This window comes from Nelusetta ayraudi, unplaced genomic scaffold, assembly GCF_046127955.1.
Source record: "Nelusetta ayraudi isolate G7.1 ecotype Tasmania unplaced genomic scaffold, CSIRO-AGI_Nayr_v1 ptg000016l, whole genome shotgun sequence".
NCBI lineage: Eukaryota > Metazoa > Chordata > Actinopteri > Tetraodontiformes > Monacanthidae > Nelusetta > Nelusetta ayraudi.
Window position 1 is genome coordinate 3,821,453 of NW_027466066.1, and position 12,061 is coordinate 3,833,513.

At 41.2% G+C, this 12,061-nt stretch overlaps 1 long non-coding RNA gene and 3 gene segments (V, D, J or C); all 4 read left to right on the forward strand.

Annotated features, from left to right (window-relative positions):
- Positions 1-403: 403 nt before the first annotated feature.
- LOC142886790 (immunoglobulin heavy variable 3-48-like) lies at positions 404-1,275 on the forward strand. The segment is given in 2 exon segments: positions 404-728; positions 808-1,275. Coding segments are annotated over 2 exon segments (405 nt in total).
- Positions 1,276-1,734: 459 nt separating this feature from the next.
- On the forward strand, positions 1,735-11,716 carry LOC142886796 (uncharacterized). 2 transcript variants are annotated; one of them, XR_012926451.1, is made up of 3 exons: positions 1,735-1,865; positions 1,951-2,027; positions 11,462-11,716. It is a non-coding gene; the product is annotated as an uncharacterized LOC142886796 (long non-coding RNA). The 2 variants fall into 2 exon arrangements; XR_012926452.1 differs by lacking the exon at positions 11,462-11,716 and adding an exon at positions 4,957-5,043.
- Positions 6,942-7,478, forward strand: LOC142886791 (Ig heavy chain V region 6.96-like). The segment is given in 2 exon segments: positions 6,942-7,000; positions 7,080-7,478. Coding segments are annotated over 2 exon segments (363 nt in total).
- On the forward strand, positions 7,985-8,856 carry LOC142886788 (immunoglobulin heavy variable 4-38-2-like). The segment is given in 2 exon segments: positions 7,985-8,140; positions 8,230-8,856. Coding segments are annotated over 2 exon segments (351 nt in total).
- Positions 11,717-12,061: the final 345 nt, after the last annotated feature.

The following is a 12,061-nucleotide window of genomic DNA, read 5'->3' on the forward strand; positions in this document are numbered from 1 at the left end:
AGACTCCTCCAGCAACACAGTGACTCTCAGCGGACAGAATATGCAGCCTGGAGACACTGCAGTGTATTACTGTGCCAGAGACCACAGTGACACAAACCATTAGAGAGCTGAACAAAAACCCCTCAGAGTGTCAGAGTGACATGAAGCCACCAGAGGAGGCGCTCTGAGACCACACAAAAGCAAAAGTACAACTCTTCAATCCAAACAATGACACACAGATATCACTCTATGTCCTTTATTAATGCAGTCAACCCAGCAAAAAGTTTTAGCCAGTGAATTGTGTGTCTTCTCCTTTGCATTGTTGATGTCTAACAGCACATTTTAATTCGAGTGAAAGCAACACACCTCAAACACACTGAGTGGTTCTCTGATGAAGAGACTCCAGAATTGGGTAAAAAAGTGTTTCAAGTAGCAGTGCACACAACTTGACTCAAGCCATTTTCTTATATGAATACATTATTGACACACTTGAAAAATAAATGGGCAAAGCACATTTTGAAACGCACCAGATCCTGAAACTTGCTAAATAACCTCATGGGGCAGTTTTTGTGTGTACAACACTGACTGATGATCTTGTTCTTCATCAAGCACTTGAAGGAGGAGTCAATGCAAAACTCACTTGATCTTCCACCTACTTAATATGGGTGCAGAGAGGAGGATAGAGGACACTCAGTGTGACACCATGGACGGCAAGACAGGACTGTTGATATTAATTCTCTGCTGGGCAGGTGATGATCATCATGTGTCTTCACTTTGACCTGACTTCTGATTTCAGGCTCAAATAATATTTCTGGATGTCTTTTGCAGGTGTTGATGGTCAGACTCTGGTGGAATCTGACTCGGTGGTTAAACGTCCTGGAGAATCTCACAGACTGACCTGTTCAGCCTCTGGATTCACATTCAGCAGCTATGGCATGAACTGGGTCAGACAGGCTCCTGGAAAAGGACTGGAGTGGATCTCATACATCAGCAGTGGTGGTGGCAGCTACATCTACTACTCTGACTCGGTCAGAGGCCGCTTCACCATCTCTAGAGACAACAGCAGACAGCAGCTGTATCTGCAGATGAACAGTCTGAGGACTGAAGATTCAGCTGTTTATTACTGTGCCAGACACCCACAGTGACTGGAGTTGGTTGAGCAGCTGTACAAAAACCCACACACAGTGTTGTTTTGCAATAGGCCTTCATGATGAATTTTCTCAATATATATTATGCAAGATAATAATGAATTCAAAGCCCTTTGTCATCTACACTAGATTATACTAAAAATAAAATTAAAATAAAAAGTACAAACATCATTGAGAAAAACAGGTGCTTTTCTCCTGTCACAGCTTTAGTTAAGTGGCTATAAAAGGTGAGTGGATGGTCATGTGGCATTTCTGAACAACCATCACACCCAAGGCTTCCAACACAACGGAAGTTAAATCACATGAACAAGATAAGTTCTAAAACTAAAACTTCTAAAAGTCTTCGGGGACTAAAGAATACTTCAATTATTTTGTTTTTTTTATATTATTGTTTTTAAAAGGGCATATATGACACTTGAACTTCTGATCTAAATTCCAATGTATCCATATTTATGTTAATCATGTTTTTATATATAATTTTAGTTAATTTGTAATTTTAATCGATCATTTTTGTCAAGTGGTTTATAGAATGAAACACATTTGATTTTTTTATGCTTTCTCATATACTTTTCTTTAAAACAAAAGTCAGAAGAAAAGGATTTTATGCAAACTCAGCGACCTTCCTCCTCCTCTTCCTCAGCTATAAAAACTTCACATCCAGCTCTCAGAGCTCACAGCACTTCAATCTCATCATGACCATGTTCTCTGTGGCTCTGCTGCTGCTGCTGGCAGCTGATTGTGAGTAACCACATCTGATGCAGTCACATTTTTTTCTGAGGCTGACTGATTTTCATTCAACATGACATTTTTTTTATTGCAACAGGTGTCAAGTGTGAAACGTTGACTCAACCAGCCTCTGTGACTGTGCAGCCAGGACAACGTCTGACCATCAGCTGTCAGGTCTCCTATTCACTCAGCAGCTACTACACAGCTTGGATCAGACAGCCTGCAGGGAAAGGACTGGAGTGCATTGGGAGTAAATATACTGGAGGGACACATTTCAAAGATTCTCTAAGAAGCCAGTTCAGTATCACCTTAGACTCCTCCAGCAACACAGTGACTCTCAGCGGACAGAATATGCAGCCTGGAGACACTGCAGTGTATTACTGTGCCAGAGACCACAGTGATGAACGAAAGCAGACGCGTCCTACAAAAACACTGCTGAGCTTTTCCCACACAATGTCCAACAGAGGGCAGTAGAACACATGCAGTCAGCCGGGACAGAAGACAGGACGCTCATCATGCTGTGGGGCTGTGACTTCCTGTCTCTCAGCTGCGCCAACTTCTTTTGTCACAGTGACAAAAATATTGACAAGAGTTCTATTTTGATCTTCAACCGCAGGAATTGATATGATAATAAATGCTACAATAAGTGATCAAAAAATTAACAGGTTAAGTTTGTATCAGTACCATCGTCAATGAACAATAAATTCAAAACTGAATGGGAAAATGATTGAGTTCAAAATCGCTGTGTCCGCATTAAAAGAATGATTTGAATTTTCTCTCAGTCCAGACATCAAAGGTGTTTCCACCGAGTGGGAGGGGTCACTGCAAATGTCTGGTCTCTTCATCTCTACATATGTGTTGCTGAGGTCGAATCACTGACAGTCACACTGCAGACTGGACAGAGACAACTGTCTGAAAATGACCAGAGCTGATTATTTAGTTGTTTTGCTCATCCTGTCTGTTTACTGGGCAGGTAAGATTGTTTGGTGTTTGACACTTTCTTGCTTGTTTAATCAGCTGCACCGCGCTAATGAGTTTTATTTTTTCTAGGTTCTGAGGGTCAAACCTTGACTGAGTCTGAGTCAGTGGTTAAAAGACCTGGAGACTCTCACAGACTGATCTGCACTTATTCAGGGTTTATTCAGGGTCAGTGGTGATATATATGCTGCTTGGGTCAGACAGGCTCCTGGAAAAGGACTGGAGTGGATCGCCTGGATTGAATATGATGATAACAGAAAATTCTACTCTGACTCAGTCAGAGGCCGCTTTACTGCTTCCAGAGACAACAGCAGAAAGCAGGTGTATCTGCAGATGAACAGTCTGAGGACTGAAGATTCTGCTGTTTATTACTGTGCCAGAGACCCACAGTGACACAGGAACCAGCAACACTGTACAAAAACAAAACTCGTCACTCCTCAGTGCCTGCAGAGTCAAACAACCAGAGGGGGCGCCCTTGTTTCACCGAATAGCTTTTAGAGATTGTGTTGACAGTGTGACTTCTATTATTTTTTAGATAATTTAACAATCATCACAATGTTGAAAAAAAAATATTTCAACATCAACTGCTTATTTACTGACATCAGTCATTTCATATTGCCAACATATAATTTAAAACAGATATGATGGAAGCTACTGATTTAAATAATTTAACATGCATGTAGTTTAACATGTGGATGTTCATGCAGAACAGTTTAGAAAATTTGTTCTATAAAAAATATGTGAATGTACTCAAGGGGAAAAGTTGTAGTTTCATACATTCTGTCTTCTCTAAAGTCCTGCAGAGGTTGCATAAACCACCCAATTATGAAAATTCATATGTACCATGTTTCCCCCTCAGAGGAGACATGCAAACTTCCTGTCTTATAAACAGGAGCTGAGCACTGAACAGTGGAACAGTCACACATTTCTGCTCTGATCAGTGGACACTGCTGAGTTTCTCACAGAATGGAGAGTGCAGTCATCAGCAGTTTATTATTCTTACTGACTATTCATGGTGAGATCACTGTTCTGCTACTTCTTCTCTGTGTGTCTGTGTGGCCACTTTAATATTCATCACTGTGTCTTTACATCCAGGAGTCTGGAGTGAAATCAAACTGGATCAGTCTCAGTCAGCAGTGAAGAGTCCTGGAGAGACAGTGAGGATGTCCTGCATCATATCAGGATATAGCATGACAAGCTACTACATTCATTGGATACGACAGAAGCCAGGAAAAGCTCTGGAGTGGATGGGGAGGATGGACACTGGTTCAAACTCTGCTATCTACGCCAGCTCCTTCCAGAGTCGTTTCAGCATGACTGAAGATGTTCCACGCAGCACTCAGTTCCTCCAGATCAGCAGCCTGACAGCAGAAGATTCTGCTGTTTACTTCTGTGCTCGACAGCCACAGTGACTGAAAGAAGCTGCACAGCTGCACAAAAACCTCCAAACAACAATCGCAGTGTCAACTTGAGGAGAGTTTTCAAAACATGCACTTTTTTCGTGGAATCAAATCTCTTGGTTCATGTTGTACATTTGAACACAATCATACAAATGAAATTATTGTCTGTCCTTAGTTTGTTCATTCACAGTGAATCCAATCAAATTGGACTTTAATAATTCTTGGAAAAATTATGTTTCGTTTTACTTTTAGAATAAAATAGATTTTGTTCAAAAATAAAATTAGAATTACCTGTTAGGCAGAAACTACAAACAAAATACATTTGAATATAGGCCTAATGGCCACATTATCTTCCTGCTCAATTTAGAGCCAATGCGTTTCTCTCTATGCAAAGTGAGCCTCCTACGTCCTGCTATAAATACCTGATGTCATGCTATCAGTCTCAGCAGAAGAAGAGGAAGAAGAAGAAGAGAGGCTCTCACTGGACCACCTTCAGTCGTCACCATGTTGTCTGTAGCTCTGCTGCTGCTGCTGCTGGCTGCTGGATCCAGTGAGTGTCACTGAGGCAGAGACACTGACAGTATGATCAGCTCACACTGAGCGCTCACTGTTAGAACACTGCTTCATTGTTCATGTCTTCCTCCACAGGTGTCAAGTGTGAAACGCTGATTCAGCCGCCCTCTGTGACTGTGCAGCCAGGACAACGTCTGACCATCAGCTGTCAGGTCTCCTATTCTGTCAGTAGCTATTGGACACATTGGATCAGACAGCCTGTAGGAAAGGGACTGGAATGAATTTATTACTGTGCCATAGACTCACAGTGACTGGAGTTGGTTGAGCAGCTGTACAAAAAGCCACACACAAATTTAACTGCGCAATAAGCCTGCGTGACACATTTTCACACTCTCTCTAGTTAAAGACACCAGTCACTGGAAACTCCCTTGTTATCTACTCTAATGCTCTACTCTACTCTACTAGATTTTACTAATGAATAAAGACTGTATAACCATCATTGAGAAATAGAATAGAATATACACGTGCTTTTTTTTGTTTGTTTTTAAAGACAAAGAATCTTGTCAAAACCATTTTATATGTGAAATTTACAGTTATATACAACATTTAATATTTTAAATAAGAATATAATGATGATGAACCTTTTCATTTTTAGACAAGCTTCTTCTTATGTTAATTTACCATATTATTATTATTATTATTATTATTATTATTATTATTATTATTATTATTATCATTATCATTATCATTATTTTTATTATTCATTTTATAATCATAATCATTTCTCACATAATTTTCTTGAAAAACAAACATTTTCATTGTTTGAATCCTTTTCATCATTCATTCATCTTCTATACCCGCTTATTCCTATTCAGGGTCACGGGGGTCTGCTGGAGCCTATCCTAGCTGTCTTAGGGCGAAGGCAGGGTACACCCTGGATAAGTCGCCAGTTCATTATTGACATTTGCTGTCTTTGATTCTTTTTTGCAATCAATCCTTCATTTGTGCTTTTTTAACATGTCATAAAACAATGTGCGTTTCATGAATATTTCCCACGTCTCTTTATTCCTCACCATTCAACCACTAAACATTTGATTCTATGCAAACTCAGTGACCTCCTGCTTCCTCTGCTATATAATCTCTAAATCCAGCTCTCAGACTTCACAGCACTTCAGTCTCATCATGACCATGTTCTCTGTGGCTCTGCTGCTGCTGCTGGCAGTTGATTGTGAGTAACCACATCTGATGCGGTCACATTTTTTTCTGATGCTGACTGATTTTCATTCAAGATGACGTTTTTCTTATTGCAACAGGTGTCAAGTGTGAAACGCTGACTCAGCCGGCCTGTGTGACTGTGCAGCCAGGACAACGTCTGACCATCAGCTGTCAAGTCTCCTATTCTGTCAGCAGCTACTACACAGCTTGGATCAGACAGCCTGCAGGGAAAGGACTGGAGTGGATTGGGATGAAATATACTGGAGGCACACATTTCAAAGATTCTCTGAGGAGCCAGTTCAGTCTCACCTTAGACTCCTCCAGCAACACAGTGACTCTCAGCGGACAGAATATGCAGCCTGGAGACACTGCAGTGTATTACTGTGCCAGAGACCACAGTGACACAAACCATGAGAGAGCTGAACAAAAACCCCTCAGAGTGTCAGAGTGACATGAAGCCACCAGAGGAGGCGCTGTAAGACCACACAAAAGCAAAAGTACAACTCTTCAATCCAAACAATGACACACAGATATCACTCTATGTCCTTTATTAATGCAGTCAACCCAGCAAAAAGTTTTAGCCAGTGAATTGTGTGTATTCTCCTTTGCATTGTTGATGTCTAACAACACATTTTAATTCTAGTGAAAGCAACACACCTCAAACACACTGAGTGGTTCTCTGATGAAGAGACTCCAGAATTGGGTAAAAAAGTGTTTCAAGTAGCAGTGCACACAACTTAAATCATTGCATTTTTATATCAATATATTTCCTGATACACTTGAAAAATAAATGAACTAAGTGCGTTTTGAAATGCAATGGATGTGCTGCAACTTGCAAAATAATCTCATGGGGCAGTTTTTGTGTGTACAACACTGACTGATGATCTTGTTCTTCATCAAGCACTTGAAGGAGGAGTCAATGCAAAACTCACTTGATCTTCCACCTACTTAATATGGGCTCAGAGAGGAGGATAGAGGACACTCAGTGTGACACCATGGACGGCAAGACAGGACTGTTGATATTAATTCTCTGCTGGGCAGGTGATGATCATCATGTGTCTTCACTTTGACCTGACTTCTGATTTCAGGCTCAAATAATATTTCTGGATGTCTTTTGCAGGTGTTGATGGTCAGACTCTGGTGGAATCTGACTCGGTGGTAAAAAGTCCTGGAGAATCTCACAGACTGACCTGTTCAGCCTCTGGATTCACATTCAGCAGCTACTGGATGGCCTGGGTCAGACAGGCTCCTGGAAAAGGACTGGAGTGGATCTCATTCATCAGCTATGGTGGTGGCAGCTACATCTACTACTCTGACTCAGTCAGAGGCCGCTTCACCATCTCCAGAGACAACAGCAGACAGCAGCTGTATCTGCAGATGAACAGTCTGAGAACTGAAGATTCAGCTGTTTATTACTGTGCCAGAGACCCACAGTGACTGGAGTTGGTTGAGCAGCTGTACAAAAACCCACACACAGTGTTGTTTTGCAATAGGCCTTCATGATGAATTTTCTCAATATATATTATGCAAGATAATAATGAATTCAAAGCCCTTTGTCATCTACACTAGATTATACAAAAGATAAAATAAAAATAAAAAGTACAAACATCATTGAGAAAAACAGGTGCTTTTCTCCTGTCACAGCTTTAGTTAAGTGGCTATAAAAGGTGAGTGGATGGTCATGTGGCATTTCTGAACAACCATCACATCTAAGGCTTCCAACACAACGTGAATTAAATCACATCAACAAGATAAGTTAAAAACAATTTAAACACTTCTAAAAGTCTTCGGGGACTAAAGAATACTTCAATTATTTTGTTTTTTTATATTATTGTTTTTAAAAGGGCATATATGACACTAGAAGTTCTGATCTAAATTCCAATGTATCCATATTTATGTTAATCATGTTTTTATATATAATTTTAGTTAAATTGTAATTTTAATCGATCATTCTTGTCAAGTGGTTTATAGAATGAAACACATTTGATTTTTTTATGCTTTCTCATATACTTTTCTTTAAAACAAAAGACAGAAGAAAAGGATTCTATGCAAACTCAGCGACCTTCCTCCTCCTCTTCCTCAGCTATAAAAACTTCACATCCAGCTCTCAGAGCTCACAGCACTTCAATCTCATCATGACCATGTTCTCTGTGGCTCTGCTGCTGCTGCTGGCAGCTGATTGTGAGTAACCACATCTGATGCAGTCCCTCTTTTTTCTGATTGACTGACTGATTTTCATTCAACATGACATCTTTTTTTTATTGCAACAGGTATCAAGTGTGAAACGTTGACTCAGCCGGCCTCTGTGACTGTGCAGCCAGGACAACGTCTGACCATCAGCTGTCAGGTCTCCTATTCACTCAGCAGCTACTACACAGGTTGGATCAGACAGCCTGCAGGGAAAGGACTGGAGTGGATCGGCAGTGGTGTTCCATCCACCACATATTACAAAGATTCTCTGAGGAGCCAGTTCAGTATCACCTTAGACTCCTCCAGCAACACAGTGACTCTCAGCGGACAGAATATGCAGCCTGGAGACACTGCAGTGTATTACTGTGCCAGAGACCCACAGTGATGAACGAAAGCAGACGCGTCCTACAAAAACACTGCTGAGCTTTTCCCACACAATGTCCAACAGAGGGCAGTAGAACACATGCAGTCAGCCGGGACAGAAGACAGGACGCTCATCATGCTGTGGGGCTGTGACTTCCTGTCTCTCAGCTGCGCCAACTTCTTTTGTCACAATGACAAAAATATTGACAAGAGTTCTATTTCGGTCTTCAACTGCAGGAATTGATATGATAATAGACGCTACAATAAGTGATCCAAAAATAACAGGATAAGTTTGTATCAACGCCATCTTCACTGAACAATAAATTCAAAACTGAATGGAAAAATGATTGAGTTCAAAATCGCTGTGTCCACATTAAAAGAATGATTTGAATTTTCTCTCAGTCCAGACATCAAAGGTGTTTCCACCGAGTGGGAGGGGTCAATGCAAATGTCTGGTCTCTTCATCTCTACATATGTGTTGCTGAGGTCAAATCACTGACAGTCACACTGCAGACTGGACAGAGACAACTGTCTGAAAATGACCAGAGCTGATTATTTAGTTGTTTTGCTCATCCTGTCTGTTTACTGGGCAGGTAAGATTTTTTTGTTACTTTGCTGCTTGTTTAATGAGCTGCACCGCGCTAATGAGTTTTATTTTTTCTAGGTTCTGAGGGTCAAACATTGACTGAGTCTGAGTCAGTGGTTAAAAGACCTGGAGACTCTCACAGACTGATCTGCACTTATTCAGGGTTTAGTGGTGATATATATGCTGCTTGGATCAGACAGGCTCCTGGAAAAGGACTGGAGTGGATCTCATACATATACGTCGATAGTAGTGGGATGTTCTACTCTGACTCAGTCAGAGGCCGCTTCACCATCTCCAGAGACAACAGCAGACAGCAGGTGTATCTGCAGATGAACAGTCTGAGGACTGAAGATTCTGCTGTTTATTACTGTGCCAGAGACCACAGTGACACAGGAACCAGCAACACTGTACAAAAACACAACTCGTCACTCCACAGTGCCTGCAGAGTGGAGGGGGCGCCTTTGTTTCACCTGATAGCTTTTAGAGATTGTGTTAACAGTGCGATTTCAATTACTTTTTAGATAATTTAGCAATCATCAAAATGTTAAAAAAAAAAAAAAAATCACCCTAAGACAGCTGGGATAGGCTCCAGCAGACCCCCGTGACCCTGAATAGGAATAAGCGGGTATAGAAGATGAATGAATGAAAATTTTGAAAAAAAACTTTCAACAACAACTGCCTATTTACTGACATCAGTCATTTGATATTGCCAACATATAATTTAAAACAAATATGATGGAAGCTACTGATTTAAATGATTTAACATGCATGTAGTTTAACATGTGGATGTTCATGCACAACAGTTTAGAAAATTTGATCTTTAAAAAATATGTGAATGTACTCGAGAGGAAAAGTTGTAGTTTCATACATTCTGTCTTCTCTAAAGTCCTGCAGAGGTTGCATAAACCACCCAATTATGAAAATTCATATGTACCATGTTTCCCCCTCAGAGGAGACATGCAAACTTCCTGTCTTATAAACAGGAGCTGAGCACTGAACAGTGGAACAGTCACACATTTCTGCTCTGATCAGTGGACACTGCTGAGTTTCTCACAGAATGGAGAGTGCAGTCATCAGCAGTTTATTATTCTTACTGACTATTCATGGTGAGATCACTGTTCTGCTACTTCTTCTCTGTGTGTCTGTGTGGCCACTTTAATATTCATCACTGTGTCTTTGCTTCCAGGAGTCTGGAGTGAAATCAAACTGGATCAGTCTCAGTCAGCAGTGAAGAGTCCTGGAGAGACAGTGAGGATGTCCTGCATCATATCAGGGTTTGACATGACAAGCTACTACATTCACTGGATACGACAGAAGCCAGGAAAAGCTCTGGAGTGGATGGGGAGGATGGACACTGGCTCAAACTCTGCTAACTACGCCAGCTCCTTCCAGAGTCGTTTCAGCATGACTGAAGATGTTCCACGCAGCACTCAGTTCCTCCAGATCAGCAGCCTGACAGCAGAAGATTCTGCTGTTTACTTCTGTGCTCGACAGCCACAGTGACTGAAAGAAGCTGCACAGCTGCACAAAAACCTCCAAACAACAACCGCAGTGTCAACTTGAGGAGAGTTTTCAAAACATTGTTTTGCATAAAATGAATTCTCTATGGTCATGATGTGCATTTGAACACAATCATACAAAAGTAGTTATTGTCTGCCTTTAGTTTGATCATTCATGGTCTGCTGTCAGTCTGAAAGAAATATGAATATGACTTGATTTTCACTTTGTTGGATGTCTCCTATAAATACCTTCAAAGACAAATGGAAACCACCACCTACAATAAAAACGTCTTGAAAATTTGACAATAGGAATATTTGCACTTAAAAGATGGGAGGAGGTTTAACAGCTTCAACCTGTCAAGGAGAGCAAGGCTTGAACAGTTGCAGCCTCTATAATTGTTGATCCAAAGATTTTCAACTAATATCTCAATGCATATGAAAGAGGTTTTTTGTGTCTGTTGCCACGATCCAATGCCATTGTGTGATGTAAAGTTATGAAATTTAGCCAGTCAGGACTGTCACTGAGAACATTATTGAACCACCTCAACAACTTGAGTCCCCTCATGCCTTTCACTAGTGGTGTCAAGGGTGACTGACAACATGTCTGACTCTTCTCTTATAACCTGTGTGTTTCTCTCTATGCAAAGTGAACCTAGCTCTGCTGCTGCTGCTGTTGGCCGCTGGATTCAGTGAGTGTCACTGAGGCAGAGACACTGACAGTATGATCAGCTCACACTGAGCACTCACTGTTAGAACACTGCTTCAATGTTCATGTCTTCCTCCACAGGTGTCAAGTGTCAAACGCTGACTCAGCCGACCTCTGTGACTGTGCATCCAGGACAACGTCTGACCATCAACTGTCAGGTCTCCTATTCACTCAGCAGCTATGGTACTAACTGGATCAGACAGCCTGCAGGAAAGGGACTGGAGTGGATTGGATATAGCTGTTCTGGATGCACAGCAGAATACAAAGATTCTCTGAGGAGCCAGTTCAGTCTCACCTTAGACTCCTCCAGCAACACAGTGACTCTCAGCGGACAGAATATGCAGCCTGGAGACACTGCAGTGTATTACTGTGCCAGAGACCACAGTGACACAAACCATGAGAGAGCTGAACAAAAACCCCTCAGAGTGTCACAGTGACATGAAGCCACCAGAGGAGGCGCTCTGAGACCACACAAAAGCAAAAGTACAACTCTTCAATCCAAACAATGACACACAGATATCACTCTATGTCCTTTATTAATGCAGTCAACCCAGCAAAAAGTTTTAGCCAGTGAATTGTGTGTCTTCTCCTTTGCATTGTTGATGTCTAACAACACATTTTAATTCTAGTGAAAGCAACACACCTCAAACACACTGAGTGGTTCTCTGATGAAGAGACTCCAGAATTGGGTAAAAAAGTGTTTCAAGTAGCAGTGCACACAACTTAACTCATTGCATTTTATATCAATATATTTCCTG